The sequence below is a fragment of the Choloepus didactylus genome, chromosome X (assembly GCF_015220235.1).
Source record: "Choloepus didactylus isolate mChoDid1 chromosome X, mChoDid1.pri, whole genome shotgun sequence".
NCBI classification, from domain to species: Eukaryota; Metazoa; Chordata; class Mammalia; order Pilosa; family Megalonychidae; genus Choloepus; species Choloepus didactylus.
In genome coordinates this window covers 121,669,815-121,687,556 of record NC_051334.1, presented here as the reverse complement: position 1 = coordinate 121,687,556, position 17,742 = coordinate 121,669,815, and the positions used below count along the sequence as shown (strand labels likewise).

The 17,742-nt window shown below is 41.3% G+C and overlaps 1 protein-coding gene across 5 annotated transcripts in view; it reads left to right on the top strand.

Moving 5' to 3' along the window:
• Positions 1-17,742, top strand: part of ANOS1 (anosmin 1) — a 205,124-nt gene that overhangs the window by 154,272 nt on the left and 33,110 nt on the right. For all 5 annotated transcript variants that reach the window (XM_037822310.1, XM_037822312.1, XM_037822313.1 and 2 more), the window contains one exon: positions 9,644-9,773. In XM_037822310.1, coding sequence (XP_037678238.1) covers positions 9,644-9,773 — 130 coding nt within the window. The remainder of the gene's footprint in view (positions 1-9,643; positions 9,774-17,742) is intronic.

Below are 17,742 nucleotides of genomic sequence, written 5' to 3'. Positions count from 1 at the left end.
TCCATTGGCAATCGTGAATAATGCCACCGTCAATGTCAGGGTGCTCTCCCTTTGATCTTGAGCTTGATTTTGAAATTAACGATTCTTCTCAAGTTATTATAAAATGAGGTTTTGGAGGGTTTGGCTTCCATTCTCTTTTATCATTTTCATCCACTGGGAACCCAGTTTGGTCCAGCAGTAGGTGTAAATGAAGGCACGGATGGCTGGTGTTTAATCTTTGGGATTTTAGGAAAGGTTTTCAGAACTGTGAATGAAAACGAAATGTAGAACATTGTTTAATGCAGGTATATTTTTCCTTATCTTGATAAAGGAGAGACTGATTGTTCAAGTTAGCTGATATCTTGAGACTGTAGCAGTAGAGACAACAAATCCCTTTGAGCTTCCCCCGTGTCTAGTTCTCTTCCTTAGGTAGACTTTTCCCAAGAATGTCTTAACAATCTGTCCCTCCAGGGCCAGAAAAGAGTCCTTGCAGGTGTTATGTGATTTATTCAAATTAAAAAATATATATGCCTTGGGTAGCAGTTTACTCCCTAGAAATTATTAGCATTCTTCAAGTGTTTGGATTCTCATACCTACTGTGCCGGTTTGAATGTATTGTGTCCCCCAAATGCCATTATCTTTGTGGTCTTGTGTGGGGCAGGCGTTTTTGGTGCTGGTTAGATTTGTTGGACTGTGCCCCACTCAGCTGTGGGAGATGATTCTGATGAGATGTTCCCATGGAGGCGTGGCCCCGCCCATTCGGGGTGGGCCTTGATCGGTGGAGCTATATAAATGAGCTGACTCAGGGAGTGCAGCTGGGAGTGATGTTTTGAAGAGGAGCAAGCTTGCTAGAGAGGAACATCCTGGGAGAAAGCCGTTTTGAGGCCGGAGCTTTGGAGCAGACGCCAGCTGCCTTCCTAGCTAACAGAGGTTTTCCGGAGGCCATTGGCCATCCTCTGGTGAGGGTACCCGGTTGCTGATGTGTTACCTTGGACGCTTTGTGGCCTTAAGACTGTAACTGTGTAGTGAAATAAACCCCCGTTTTGTAAAAGCCTATCCATCTCTGGTGTTTTGCATTCTGCAGCATTAGCAAACTAGAACACCTACTTCGAAAATTGTGTTTGTCATGCAAGTTAAAGAGGCATTTTCGGGAGGCGGGGCAAGATGGCAGACTGGTGAGCTGTATGTTTTAGTTACTCCTCCAGGAAAGTAGGTAAAAAGCCAGGAACTGCGTGGACTGGACACCACAGAGCAATCTGTCTTTGGGCATACTTCATACAACACTCATGAAAACGTGGAACTGCTGAGATCACCGAAATCTGTAAGTTTTTGCGGCCAGGGGACCCGCGCCCCTCCCTGCCAGGCTCAGTCCCGGGGGAGGAGGGGCTGTCAGCTCCAGGAAGGAGAAGGGAGAATTGCAGTGGCTGCTCTCATCGGAAACTCATTCTACTGATTCAAACTCCAACCATAGATAGACTGAGGCCAGACACCAGAGACTCTGAGAGCAGCCAGCCCAGCAGAGAGGAGACGGGCATAGAAGGAAAACAACACGAGAAGCTCCAAAGTAAAAGCAGAGGATTTTTGGAGTTCTGGTGAACACAGAAAGGGGAAGGGCGGAGATCAGGCCTTGAGGCGCATATGCAAATCCCGAAGCAAGGCTGATCTCTCCGCCCAGGGCACCTTTCCTTAATGGCCCTGGTTGCTTTGTCTATTAGCATTTCAATAACCCATTAGATCTCTGAGGAGGGCCGTTTTTTTTTTTTTTTTTTTTTTTTTTTTTTTTTTTTTTTTTTTTTTTTTTTTAAATCCTTTTTGCTTTTTCTAAAACAATTACTCTAAGAAGCTCAATACAGAAAGCTTCAAAGAATTGAAATTTGGGCACGTCAAGTCAAGAGCAGAACTAAGAGAGCTCTGAGACAAAAGGCAATAATCCAGTGGCTGAGAAAATTCACTAAACAACACAACTTCCCAAGAAAAGGGGGGTGTCCGCTCACAGCCACCATCCTGGTGGACAGGAAACACTCCTGCCCATCGCCAGCCCCATAGCCCAGAGCTGCCCCAGACAACCCAGTGTGACGGAAGTGCTTCAAATAACAGGCACACACCACAAAACTGGGCGTGGACATTAGCCTTCCCTGCAACCTCAGCTGAATGTCCCAGAGCTGGGAAGGGGGAGCAGTGTGAATTAACAGAGCCCCATTCAGCAATCATTTGAGCAGACTGGGAGCCTCCCAACACAGCCCAGCAGCCCAGAACTGCCCTGGGGGGACGGCACTCACCTGTGACATAGCACAGTCATCCCTCAACAGAGGACCCGGGGTGCACAGCCTGGAAGAGGGGCCCACTTGCAAGTCTCAGGAGCCATACGCCAATACCAAAGACTTGTGGGTCAGTGGCAGAGACAAACTGTGGCAGGACTGAACTGAAGGATTAGACTATTGCAGCAGCTTTAAAACTCTAGGATCATCAGGGAGATTTGATTGTTAGGGCCACCCCCCCTCCCCGACTGCCCAGAAACACGCCCCACATACAGGGCAGGCAACACCAACTACACACGCAAGCTTGGGACACCAATTGGGCCCCACAAGACTCACTCCCCCACTCACCAAAAAGGCTAAGCAGGGGAGATCTGGCTTGTGGAGAACAGGTGGCTCGTGGACGCCACCTGCTGGTTAGTTAGAGAAAGTGTACTCCACGAAGCTGTAGATCTGATAAATTAGAGATACGGACTTCAACTGGTCTACAAACCCTAAAAGAACCCTATCAAGGACAGCAAATGCCACGAGGCCAAAAACAACAGAAAATTATAAAGCATATGAAAAAACCAGACGATATGGATAACCCAAGCCCAAGCACCCAAATCAAAAGACCAGAAGAGACACACCTAGAGCAGCTACTCAAAGAACTAAAGATGAACAATGAGACCCTAGTACGGGATATGAAGGAAATCAAGAAGACCCTAGAAGAGCATAAAGAAGACATTGCAAGACTAAATAAAAAAATGGATGATCTTATGGAAATTAAAGAAACTGTTGACCAAATTAAAAAGATTCTGGACACTCATAGTACAAGACTAGAGGAAGTTGAACAACGAATCAGTGACCTGGAAGATGACAGAATGGAAAATGAAAGCATAAAAGAAAGACTGGGGAAAAAAATTGAAAAACTCGAAATGGACCTCAGGGATATGATAGATAATATGAAGCGTCCGAATATAAGACTCATTGGTGTCCCAGAAGGGGAAGAAAAGGGTAAAGGTCTAGGAAGAGTATTCAAAGAAATTGTTGGGGAAAACTTCCCAAATCTTCTAAACAACATAAATACACAAATCATAAATGCTCAGCGAACTCCAAATAGAATAAATCCAAAAAAACCCACTCCGAGACATATACTGATCACACTGTCAAACATAGAAGAGAAGGAGCAAGTTCTGAAAGCAGCAAGAGAAAAGCAATTCACCACATACAAAGGAAACAGCATAAGACTAAGTAGTGACTACTCAGCAGCCACCATGGAGGCGAGAAGGCAATGGCACGATATATTTAAAATTCTGAGAGAGAGGAATTTCCAGCCAAGAATACTTTATCCAGCAAAGCTCTCCTTCAAATTTGAGGGAGAGCTTAAATTTTTCACAGACAAAGAAATGCTGAGAGAATTTGCTAACAAGAGACCTGCCCTACTGGAGATACTAAAGGGAGCCCTACAGACAGAGAAACAAAGACAGGACAGAGAGACCTGGAGAAAGGTTCAGTACTAAAGAGATTCGGTATGGGTACAATAAAGGATATTAATAGAGAGAGGGAAAAATATGGCAAACATAATCCAAAGGATAAGATGGCCGATTCAAGAAATGCCTTCACGGTTTTAACGTTGAATGTAAATGGATTAAACTCCCCAATTAAAAGATATAGATTCGCAGAATGGATCAAAAAAAATGAACCATCAATATGCTGCATACAAGAGACTCATCTTAGACACAGGGACACAAAGAAATTGAAAGTGAAAGGATGGAAAAAAATATTTCATGCAAGCTACAGCCAAAAGAAAGCAGGTGTAGCAATATTAATCTCAGATAAAATAGACTTCAAATGCAGGGATGTTTTGAGAGACAAAGAAGGCCACTACATACTAATAAAAGGGGCAATTCAGCAAGAAGAAATAACAATCGTAAATGTCTATGCACCCAATCAAGGTGCCACAAAATACATGAGAGAAACATTGGCAAAACTAAAGGAAGCAATTGATGTTTCCACAATAATTGTGGGAGACTTCAACACATCACTCTCTCCTATAGATAGATCAACCAGACAGAAGACCAATAAGGAAATTGAAAACCTAAACAATCTGATAAATGAATTAGATTTAACAGACATCTACAGGACATTACATCCCAAATCACCAGGATACACATACTTTTCTAGTGCTCACGGAACTTTCTCCAGAATAGATCATATGCTGGGACATAAAACAAGCCTCAATAAATTTAAAAAGATTGAAATCATTCAAAGCACATTCTCTGACCACAATGGAATACAATTAGAAGTCAATAACCATCAGAGACTTAGAAAATTCACAAATACCTGGAGGTTAAACAACACACTCCTAAACAACCAGTGGGTTAAAGAAGAAATAGCAAGAGAAATTGCCAAATATATAGAGACGAATGAAAATGAGAACACAACATACCAAAACCTATGGGATGCAGCAAAAGCAGTGCTAAGGGGGAAATTTATAGCACTAAACGCATATATTAAAAAGGAAGAAAGAGCCAAAATCAAAGAACTAATGGATCAACTGAAGAAGCTAGAAAATGAACAGCAAACCAATCCTAAACCAAGTAGAAGAAAAGAAATAACAAGGATTAAAGCAGAAATAAATGACATAGAGAACAAAAAAACAATAGAAAGGATAAATATCACCAAAAGTTGGTTCTTTGAGAAGATCAACAAGATTGACAAGCCCCTAGCTAGACTGACAAAATCAAAAAGAGAGAAGACCCATATAAACAAAATAATGAATGAAAAAGGTGACATAACTGCAGATCCTGAAGAAATTAAAAAAATTATAAGAGGATATTATGAACAACTGTATGGCAACAAACTGGATAATGTAGAAGAAATGGACAATTTCCTGGAAACATATGAACAACCTAGACTGACCAGAGAAGAAATAGAAGACCTCAACCAACCCATCACAAGCAAAGAGATCCAATCAGTCATCAAAAATCTTCCCACAAATAAATGCCCAGGGCCAGATGGCTTCACAGGGGAATTCTACCAAACTTTCCAGAAAGAACTGACACCAATCTTACTCAAACTCTTTCAAAACATTGAAAAAAATGGAACACTACCTAACTCATTTTATGAAGCTAACATCAATCTAATACCAAACCAGGCAAAGATGCTACAAAAAAGGAAAACTACCGGCCAATCTCCCTAATGAATATAGATGCAAAAATCCTCAACAAAATACTTGCAAATCGAATCCAAAGACACATTAAAAAAATCATACACCATGACCAAGTGGGGTTCATTCCAGGCATGCAAGGATGGTTCAACATCAGAAAAACAATCAATGTATTACAACACATTAAAAACTCGAAAGGGAAAAATCAATTGATCATCTCAATAGATGCTGAAAAAGCATTTGACAAAATCCAACATCCCTTTTTGATAAAAACACTTCAAAAGGTAGGAATTGAAGGAAACTTCCTCAACATGATAAAGAGCATATATGAAAAACCCACAGCCAGCATAGTACTCAATGGTGAGAGACTGAAAGCCTTCCCTCTAAGATCAGGAACAAGACAAGGATGCCCGCTGTCACCACTGTTATTCAACATTGTGCTGGAAGTGCTAGCCAGGGCAATCCGGCAAGACAAAGAAATAAAAGGCATCCAAATTGGAAAAGAAGAAGTAAAACTGTCATTGTTTGCAGATGATATGATCTTATATCTAGAAAACCCTGAGAAATCAACGATACACCTACTAGAGCTAATAAACAAATTTAGCAAAGTAGCGGGATACAAGATTAATGCACATAAGTCAGTAATGTTTCTATATGCTAGAAATGAACAAACTGAAGAGACACTCAAGAAAAAGATACCATTTTCAATAGCAACTAAAAAAATCAAGTACCTAGGAATCAACTTAACCAAAGATGTAAAAGACCTATACAAAGAAAACTACATAACTCTACTAAAAGAAATAGAAGGGGACCTTAAAAGATGGAAAAATATTCCATGTTCATGGATAGGAAGGCTAAATGTCATTAAGATGTCAATTCTACCCAAACTCATCTACAGATTCAATGCAATCCCAATCAAAATTCCAACAACCTACTTTGCAGACTTGGAAAAGCTAGTTATCAAATTTATTTGGAAAGGGAAGATGCCTCGAATTGCTAAAGACACTCTAAAAAAGAAAAACGAAGTGGGAGGACTTACACTCCCTGACTTTGAAGCTTATTATAAAGCCACAGTTGCCAAGACAGCATGGTACTGGCACAAAGATAGACATATAGATCAATGGAATCGAATTGAGAATTCAGAGATAGACCCTCAGATCTATGGCCGACTGATCTTTGATAAGGCCCCCAAAGTCACAGAACTGAGCCATAATGGTCTTTTCAACAAATGGGGCTGGGAGAGTTGGATATCCATATCCAAAAGAATGAAAGAGGACCCCTACCTCACCCCCCTACACAAAAATTAACTCAAAATGGACCAAAGATCTCAATATAAAAGAAAGTACCATAAAACTCCTAGAAGATAATGTAGGAAAACATCTTCAAGACCTTGTATTAGGAGGCCACTTCCTAGACTTTACACCCAAAGCACAAGCAACAAAAGAGAAAATAGATAAATGGGAACTCCTCAAGCTTAGAAGTTTCTGCACCTCAAAGGAATTTCTCAAAAAGGTAAAGAGGCAGCCAACTCAATGGGAAAAAATTTTTGGAAACCATGTATCTGACAAAAGACTGATATCTTGCATATACAAAGAAATCCTACAACTCAATGACAATAGTACAGACAGCCCAATTATAAAATGGGCAAAAGATATGAAAAGACAGTTCTCTGAAGAGGAAATACAAATGGCCAAGAAACACATGAAAAAATGTTCAGCTTCACTAGCTATTAGAGAGATGCAAATTAAGACCACAATGAGATACCATCTAACACCGGTTAGAATGGCTGCCATTAAACAAACAGGAAACTACAAATGCTGGAGGGGATGTGGAGAAATTGGAACTCTTATTCATTGTTGGTGGGACTGTATAATGGTTCAGCCACTCTGGAAGTCAGTCTGGCAGTTCCTTAGAAAACTAGATATAGAGCTACCATTCGATCCAGCGATTGCACTCCTCGGTATATACCCGGAAGATCGGAAAGCAGTGACACGAACAGATATCTGCACGCCAATGTTCATAGCAGCATTATTCACAATTGCCAAGAGATGGAAACAACCCAAATGTCCTTCAACAGATGAGTGGATAAATAAAATGTGGTATATACACACGATGGAATACTACGCGGCAGTAAGAAGGAACGATCTGGTGAAACATATGACAACATGGATGAACCTTGAAGACATAATGCTGAGCGAAATAAGCCAGGCACAAAAAGAGAAATATTATATGCTACCACTAATGTGAACTTTGAAAAATGTAAAACAAATGGTTTATAATGTAGAATGTAGGGGAACTAGCAGTAGAGAGCAATTAAGGAAGGGGGAACAATAATCCAGGAAGAACAGATAAGCTATTTAACGTTCTGGGGATGCCCAGAAATGACTATGGTCTGTTAATTTCTGATGGTTGTAGTAGGAACAAGTTCACTGAAATGTTGCTATATTATGTAACTTTCTTGGGGTAAAGTAGGAACATGTTGGAAGTTAAGCAGTTATCTTAGGTTAGTTGTCTTTTTCTTACTCCCTTGCTATGGTCTCTTTGAAATGCTCTTTTATTGTATGTTTGTTTTCTTTTTAACTTTTTTTTTCATACAGGTGATTTGAAAAAAGAAGGGAAAGTTAAAAAAAAAAAAAAAAAAAAGAAAAAAAAGAAAAAAGACAAACAAGGGGAAAAAAAAAAAAAAAAAAGATGTAGTGCCCCCTTGAGGAGCCTGTGGAGAATGCAGGGGTATTCGCCTACCCCACCTCCATGGTTGCTAACATGACCACAGACATAGGGGACTGGTGGTTTGATGGGTTGAGCCCTCTACCATAAGTTTTACCCTTGGGAAGACGGTTGCTGCAAAGGAGAGGCTAGGCCTCCCTGTATTTGTGCCTAAGAGTCTCCTCCTGAGTGCCTCTTTGTTGCTCAGATGTGGCCCTCTCTCTCTGGCTAAGCCAACTTGAAAGGTGAAATCACTGCCCTCCCCCCTACGTGGGATCAGACACCCAGGGAAGTGAATCTCCCTGGCAACGTGGAATATGACTCCCAGGGAGGAATGTAGACCTGGCACCGTGGGACGGAGAACATCTTCTTGACCAAAAGGGGGATGTGAAAGGAAATGAAATAAGCTTCAGTGGCAGAGAGATTCCAAAAGGAGCCGAGAGGTCACTCTGGTGGGCACTCTTATGCACACTTTAGACAACCCTTTTTAGGTTCTAAAGAATTGGGGTAGCTGGTGGTGGATACCTGAAACTATCAAACTACAACCCAGAACCCATGAATCTCGAAGACAGTTGTATAAAAATGTAGCTTATGAGGGGTGACAATGGGATTGGGAAAGCCATAAGGCCCAAACACCACTTTGTCTAGTTTATGGATGGATGTGTAGAAAAGTAGGGGAGGGAAACAGACAGACAAAGGTACCCAGTGTTCTTTTTTACTTCAATTGCTCTTTTTCACTCTAATTATTATTCTTGTTATTTTTGTGTGTGTGCTAATGAAGGTGTCAGGGATTGATTTAGGTGATGAATGTACAACTATGTAATGGTACTGTAAACAATCGAAAGTACAATTTGTTTTGTATGACTGCGTGGTATGTGAATATATCTCAATAAAATGATGATTTAAAAAAAAAAAAAAAAAAAAAAAAAAAAAATGTATCTACTCCAAAACATCCATTTTGGATGTTCTTTTTTATTCTAAGTTTTATTTTTTTTTTTTTGGAGTAATGAAAATGTTCAACTGATTATACACCTTGAATGATTGTATGTTATGTGAATATATCTCAATAAAAATGCAATTTTTAAAAATGAAAAAAAAAAAAAAAAAAAAAAAAAAAAAAAAAAAAAAGAGGCATTTTCTTTCTATAATCTAACAAGGCTATAATTTTCTTGTTCATAATGTAATGGCTAGCTTACTTTTTATTTATAATATTCTTTATTTATTAAATCCCTTGAATGCTGTATTTCATCACCAGATTTTAAAATAACCCAAGCATTTGTCATAAGACTTAGACTTCCAGAGATCTTTAACTGTGGGTTGCAATATCTAAAAAAATTAAGTGATTGAAATTTTCCCTCCAAGTTTTACCTTCCTAGAGGTGCCTTGATCCCTGGTGTGTTTTCTCACAACTGCCATGCTTAGCTATCCATTGGGCAGAAGGAAGTCAAGGCTGAGTTACGCTGGCTGATACATTAATGTACTTTTTTAAAGCAGACTCACTCGACATGTCAGAACTAACGGCCTCTCTGTGCTCTGTAACATATCCCCTCAGACCACAGATGAGAGGCTTCAACTGGCTGACATCAGACCCAGCCGGTGGTACCAGTTCCGAGTAGCTGCCGTCAACGTGCACGGGACCCGAGGGTTCACTGCCCCCAGCAAACACTTCCGCTCCTCCAAAGGTCAGTGTTTCTTCTCCACCCCAGGCCTTCACCTTCCGCTGGGGTGTATGTGGAATGCACAGTCATCATCTCTGTGTTCTTATTTACCGTTGGCCAATAGGCCGCCATACTGTTCCTAGTGCATGGGCCCACATGTTTTGAGCCTATGGTGTGAATTTATGGTGAAGGGCATCATTGTGCTTTTAGTTTCAAGAAATTGCGAAAGATGGGGTTTTGTAAACCATAAAGTGGAACTTTTCCAATATCATCTGTGGGGTCTTTCCCTCAGATACTCTGCCTTAACCACGGTTCAATTAATTTTTAGGAGAGAAGAGTTTAGTTTTCACAACTGCAGACCATGTTGCTGTTCTTAAAATGATCACTACATTTAGAATGACTTATCTCTTACTTTAGTTTCATAACATCCAGAAGTTAAGCCCCGCCAAATCACTTTATCGTTGTAAGTTTGTTCAGTTCCTATACCATTGTTATTTCAAAACCTCTGTGGAACCAGCTGAATTCTCTATCACATTAGTGGTTAGCTTAGTCTATAGCAGTTGAAGGACCTACTTTGGCCAGATATTAACAATATCTTCATATTTATTTCTCCAAATATGTTGACGTGCCTGTGCACCTTCTAAATTAATTAGACCATCTTCTTGGCTGATCATCAAGATCCAGTTTCATAAATATGCATTTGTCAAGTCATTCACTTCCTAATCATCAAGTTAGTTAGCTTCTTCCATGGTAGCTAATTTAAATTTATTTTTAACAAAATATGTTGTGATACTAATGAAGCATATCTTTAATCATGTTTCTTTCATTATGGGAACGTATATAACTAGCTACTCTGAATTGTAATTTCTGTTCCATGACTGGGAAAACTTACAAATCTCAGATGGTCTATCCATTTCTCAGATATAATATTGCTACCATGTGGTGTAAATAATCATAAGGCTCACGGACAAAAAATGCAGTCAAAATAATCTAATAATTGATTTTATCACAGTTTGTATTGTGAATTTTTATTTATTTTATTGTGCCTTTTTTCAGGGTATGCCAGTATGCTATCTAAGCAAGCTTTAAAGTGAAGTTTTCGATAATGCCATCTACCCTTGTCTTAAGATCGTGTCTCCATCTGGTCAGATAATTTTTAGGGAGACAAGGGAAATAAATAGTCGGTCATGGGTTAGGAAGATCAATAAGAGGCTGGAGAACTGTTCACCTTGAGTTTCATGGTCCAAATGCAATCCAGACACGTGGTTGTCAAAACATGTTACCATCTGTTCAGTTGCCCACCCGATCTGAGCAGACCATCTCAGAACAATCCACAAATTCAGGCGTCAGACAGAAATGGTTGCTGACCTTTGGAGACAGACGTTGAATGCCTGTAAGAGCAGTAGCAGCATCTGGCCCAGTGGAGGTGGGAAGGTGGCTTCGCTCCCGTGATTCTTTGCAGAAGCCCTGCTGTCCCCAGATTCTTTGGATCTGGACAGAGGTGCACTGTCAGTCCTGAGGGCTGGTTGTGTGGGTGCTAACTGCCCAGGTGGCTTGGCTTCTGGAGAAGTAGCAAGACCATGCTCTCCGAACCTTCCCCAGGTACATGTGAGCATCTTAGTAGTCTAGAATTAGAGCTGCATCCCCCAATTTTAACCACCCACAGAATTTTTTCCTAATTTTATTCATCAGATATTTGTTGAGCTCCTCTTCTGGGTCAGGCCCTTTTCCAGGCATGGGGGATAAGAAGTTAACCAACAGAAAATAGTATCTGCTCTTGTGGAGCACACACACACGCAAATACACACACATGCACACACTGGGGTGGGAAGAAGCAATCAGTAAACAAGATTAAAAAGTAAAATAGTATAATAGAAAAGATAGTGGTAACTTTCAAAGAGAAACCAAGAATGGAAGATCACAGATGTGGAGTGTTCATGATTTTAGGGAATGTGGCCAAAGAAGGTTTTGCTGAGAAAGAAATGATTGTACAAAGGAGGTGAAGGTGCTAGCCTTGCAACCATGTGAGGGAAGGGCATACCTGGCCCAGGAAATGGTGGGTGCAAATGTCCTGAGGTGAGAGAGAGTCTGCCGTGTGGGAGAAGATGATGCCTGAGAGGGAGGACAGAGGGGGGTTGTTGGTCTTGCACAGCCCTTGTGAGGAGAGTGGCTTTTGCTCAGAGTTGGGTGGCGAAGGGCACGAGATGCTGAGGGCAGAACTGGCACGATGTGACTTAGGTTTTAGTAGGATCATGGAGACTGCCGTGTCGAGACTCGACTTTGGGGAGAGGAGTGAGGGGCAGGGGTGCCAATGAGAAGGCGGATGCACTATCCTTGGTGAAAGATCGTGGTAAATTAGATAAAGCCAGAAGTGAGCTGATTCTTGATATACCTCGAAAGGTGAATCTGATGGGATTTCCTGATGGGGTGCAGGGACTGACTGGGGTCAAGGGCGACTCCGGCATTCTGGGGCCGTGAGCTGCAGCAAGAGCTACCAGTGACAGAAGTGGACTTGCTGGAGGGAAGAGAATGTTTAAGGGGAAACTTCTCTACTTCTTTGAGAATACCCCAGAAAGGGAGTCATCACTTGCATGTCCTTGTGCTTGCATTCTTGCTATGTTTTAGGCCCTTTCCTGCAAACAGGCTTACGTAAGGGGTAGATGACCTATTATTAAAGACACTGCTCCTTCTGATAGGGCTGAAGCTGGCAAAAAATAGATACTAATAGGAGAACCCAAAGACACCAAATTAAACTTTATTTCTACCTTTAAATGTTCCCAGTAAGGCATGAAGGATCTTATAGGGATGATGGAAACCTTCTCAAACTGGGTAACTTGATTAAACTTACTAAAATTATTGAATTGTACATTCAAGATGAGTGAATTTTGTGTTGTGCGTGTTATATCTCAATAAAGCTTTTCAATCCTTGATGAGATTGAGGGGAGAGATGCGGCACCATCTTCTAAGCAGCTAAGAACCTGTTAGACATGTCCTGATGGCAGGTCGCCAATCATTTATCTGATGCATGATACTTCTATCATTCTGTTATACATCTTCAGTGAAAGCGTAGACTCTATTATAAATTCTGTGCAGACATTTTTTGGTTTGCAAGAGTTGCAAGAACTAAAATCTGGAATGCTTCTCAAAATCTGATGTATGGAAGTATGAATTTCAGTTGTAAAAGCAGGAAGTAGTACAAACATTTTAATGGTAACTGCAATGCCTCAAAGACTGGTACATTTTCATTCAATGAAAGCCCTTTTATTCCTATGTGCATCAGAGCTGAAACTGTACCAGTTTTAAGTGTTCTAGTGGTTTAAAATTGCTTCAAGAAAGAATTACTGCTTCCAAAATAAAAGTCTATGAAAAGGGTAAGCAATTATCTACTGTATTTGGGTTGGGTAGACAGCCAGCCTTTATAGTTTAAGGCTGGGTCAAGGGAAAGGTGAAGGCAATTTTTCTATCTACCATAAACACCTCTGAAAATAAAAATTTTCATTTTTCAGAGAAATGAAAAACAATGAAAGAAAATAATAACAAAATTGGTTTCATTTAATTTAGGCCGACTGCCTGGCTGTCATGAGGTCTAATCCTGATTTTAATGGAAAAGCCAAACTTCTTGTTATTACCTCCTTTAAGGTTAGGTTTAAGTGCCGAATTACTCTTGTGGTTTGCCAGAATAGATTGGCTGCTATTTAAATTACTTTCCTTTTAACTTGTTTATTTTCCCTTAACTTAATCCCTTAGTATATGTATTTTTATAGAAAATTCTAAGCTTTTCACCCCCTTGGTGAACACCATTTTTGTCTGTTTTTATTGCTAACCCCTACTCCCCCAGGAGATATGCATGATTATAGAATGGGTGAAATCAGTAGCTTTTGCTGGAGGCAGAACAGGCTAAAATAGAGCTTGGGATAATTTCCATGTTTGTGACTTTAAACTCTATATACCATCTTCCCAATACTTGGGGAGGAAAACTGGCTTCAAAATTAAAAAAAAAAAAAAATTTGAATTAAAATTGACAATTAAAGAGTAATTCCGTAGTCTGGTATCTAATGTCCCTTCCCACCTTTCGTGTCCTTAGAAAATGGAAACGCCAGTCTCTGCGGGTGGTGGTTTGCCTTCCTAGTTGCTCCTGGGTGTGGGGCCTTTCTAGCCATGGAAGCCACCAGATCCTAGGGCCCACCTAAGCTTTTCTGTGCCAACCCATTTGGAACAAGCAACACGAAGTATCAAAACGTGGTCCACGTCATGTTGACACAGAGCACTCTAGGATGTGACTGTTGACCAAGGGAGATGGCCTGCAGGGAGGGGGCTCCTCCTGAGGCTGCCCTGAGCCCAGGGGTTGAGCGCAAGCCGTGTGCTTGGGAGGGGCGCCAAGAAGCAGGGTAGGTGGGGGGCGGCAAGGCAGGGGAGGGAAGGGAGAGGATCCAGGGCGCGTTGTCTCACTGGGTACCGCCATGGGTGCCTGGAGCTTCATCCCCTGGGGGATCTCAGCCAGGGTGGGGCCACCGCTCAGTGTCCTTGCTCGAGTGGCGCTGAGACAGCCACCCCTGGCTGTCATCGTGTGGGGCCCGCTCCCACGTGGGACACCTCCCCAGCACACCTGGCCTGCATGGGGGCGGGGCCGACTCTGGGACCCTCACTGAGCCTCAGGTGAGGATGCGGAGCCTCAGGTGAGGAGGTGCGGGGATGGCTTGTGAGGCTGAGGTCAAGTGCCCTGGAACAGTGAAGTACAAGGAAATATGGAGCCCTCAGAGGGTGCGCTTTGCCTCTTCTTTAAACTCAGTGTCCACACGATCTCTGCTGCAAGGCTGTTTCTTATGCATTTGGAATTATGCCTTAATAGAAGCATATAAATAGCTTCATGGATGAAATGGGCAAGGTCAGGCAAGGAATCCCGATGTTCCTAAATATCCCTGCTCATCTTCCTTCATTGGACAGAGGCAGTAACTGGGGACAGGCCAGCTGTTCCATCTTCTCCTTTCTCCTCCCCATGACAACACCCAGCTCCAGCTTCAGACAAGTCTGACATTATTGTCCACTTTAAATAAGTAAACCACAAGTTTCTAACCAAGAGAAAACAAAAACCTTGTGAGTAAATAATTTGGAGTGATCATTGTAGAAATAGGAAAATACTTTCTGGGCTCCAGGTTGCACTCGATTATTTTTCCCAGCTAATTGGTGTCCAGTCTTAGTTATTGATATGGCAAATAGTTATTGATACAGCAAGAGCACATGCTCAGTTTTTACAGTATCTTTTGCTAAGTAGCTACTACTATTACAAGATATTATTTACAAGTTTGCCAAATTTTGGAAATAAAGTGTGTGCTTCTCGTTAACATGACCACTTCTATGTGTTAATATAGGTATAAAACATTGAAGAAACCCAATTTTGTGGCTGCAATGGGACAAATCAGAACCCTTTCTTTTCTTTTCTGGTTTTTTTGTTTTTTTTTTTGCATGTTGCCAAAAGCAGGCAAACATTTGTTCAGATTTTTGAGATTAGTCAATAGCCGTTTATCATCATAAAATAATGTAATTTTAGAGGATCTTTTAAAGGAACATTTTAAATCCAACATAAATTATCATAAAGCTAATATATCATCTTTTAGTTACTGTATTCACTTCCCACCATATTCAAGGTTTTTCAGCCATCTTTTTCTCCTTCTTTTCCCCCATGTGTGTCGGATACATTACAGAGGAAAAGGAAGCAGACAACATTGTTTTCATAGAGTGCAAGTATCACTCTGGATGTTATTGCATGCATACACTGCAGTGTGTTAGCGACACTGGAGCAGACATTGCTGGTAGTGATAAAATTCCCTGTTGCTCCGCAGGGACCCATGAGTTTTTATGCTGTTCCATGGCTGCTCTGTGTGTGCCCTTTCCAGTGGGTGAGGCTTGCCTGTGCATGTGTCTTAAAACTATTTAATAGTTGGAAATCTGCCTGCAGTGCAGCTTTAGCAGTTTTTCAAAGACTTGTAAGCTGTTGTGTGTCTAGAAATACTGCAAGGTGATTTTTCTTTTTAAAGAGAGAAGAAAAACTATCCCAACTGCTGAGTCTAGAAAGAAAAAGAGAAGACTTAAATATTAAAGCCAATCTTATATTTAGTTGGAGGATTTGTACATAGTTATACCATTGCTTAAAAAATATTGCATGTGATTGCAGCCAAATAAATACCTTAAGAATTATTCCTATACTGCTTTTCAGTGGTGTATTTGATCCATAGACATCATCTGTGGAACACAAATAAATAAATTGACATTCATTTTTTGGAAATATATGTTGCACCTCTTCATGTGTATGTATATATTTGTTTTGATTATTTACTTGCTCTCTTGATAGCCCTTTATGTACTGCTTAGTTGTTCTTTTAATGAACAGGGGATGGGTTTTCTGTGTTTACCACATAGCCTCCCTGGAACCTTGGAAGAGCCGGGCTCACAAGAAAGGTGGGGTTTCTCCCAGGACAGGCAGAGAAGTGCTCCTTTCCCGGGAGATTTCTCATTGGTGCAATAATAGACTGCTGTTTCTCTGGCGGTGATAAGTGACTTCATTTGTCACTTTACCCACCGGTGCCTCAAGAACGTTCTATTGTGCCAAACCTTCCCACGAGCCACTTTCTCCATGGCATTACCACAAAAAATTCCACAAGTGATGGAAACTTAAATCTGTCTTTCTGAAACCTAAACAAAGAAAGAACATCTTTCTTTGCTGAAAGCATCATGTGCAATCGTAAACAAAAGGGAACTACTTTTCTAAATGGTTCAATTTGAATTTACATGGTAAATATTCAATATATTTTACATTGGAAATTACACAGATTGTACCTAAAGAGAGCTAGTATGACCTTGCCATTTCAATTATCTTTGAAAGAAAGCATTCTTGGTTTTGTTGTCTGAAATGTGCTTCTGCAGATAATTGTGAAGGTCTTAAGAGGGATTGGGGGGAAAAGGCAAAGATGGCGGAGTGGTGAGGAGCAGAGTTTCGTCTCTCCCCTGGAGCGGCTGGCAACTGCCCAAGAACTGTGTGAAGCAGTGTTTTCGGGGTCTCCAGTGACCAGTCACACATTGGACACAGGTTTGGAATTGGAGGAAAAGCCGAGATCGCAGCGAACATTGTAAGTTCCCCGGACCAGGGGTCTGGCGCCCCTCCCCACCCAGACCTCACAGACTGTCTTGCTGCCCGCTCCCTGAAAGGGGGGGAAAAAAGAACCAAAAAACAGCAATCTGCTGAGGACAAGAAGGGAGGCTCAACCCAGCCTCAACTGCAGAATTAATTAACAAATTAATTAACTAACTTTGGGAGCTGGGGTGCTAAAGAAAGGCTGGGCTCCAAGAAGTGGGGGCACGTAAAAGCGGGCACCCATTCCCAGACTCCAAAAAAGCCATTTTTTTTTTTCCCTTACATTTTGTCCCTTCTGGCTTCTCACTGATCCCTTATCTTTTTGCATTTCAATAGCCCCCGGCAGGGGTGGAACTGAAGCCCTTGGAGAGTAATTATCAGACAGTAGCCCAAAGCATATCTTTAAATGCTCTATTCTGACACTGACAAAACTTCCAGGCTGGGGAAGGACATTTGAAAGAGACTCTTTTTTTCTTTTTCTTGATTTCTTTTCTAATTTTTTTTTTCCTTTTTTCTTTTTCTTGATTTCTTTTCTACTTTTTCTTTTTTTTTTTAATCTAAAAGTAATATATGTGGTTATTTTCTATCGGAAAGCCCAGGTTAAGGGACTAGGCTGGGCTTGAGGGGAGACAGAGTACCCACAGTGTTTTTGAATTCCGTATTCACTACTGAAGGCCTCCAGCCCCGTCTTTAATTGGCAACTCAGGCTGACCAAGGAATCTACCTGGAGAGGCCCCAAAGAGGAGAGAGGAGAAGGGAATGGTGCCCCTGAGAGACAACTGGAGTTCTGAGGATTGGGAGAGTGGAGGGAGGTACAGCTCAACTGGCAGTCCTCCTTCTGGGAATTCAGATCCCAGGGGCTGGA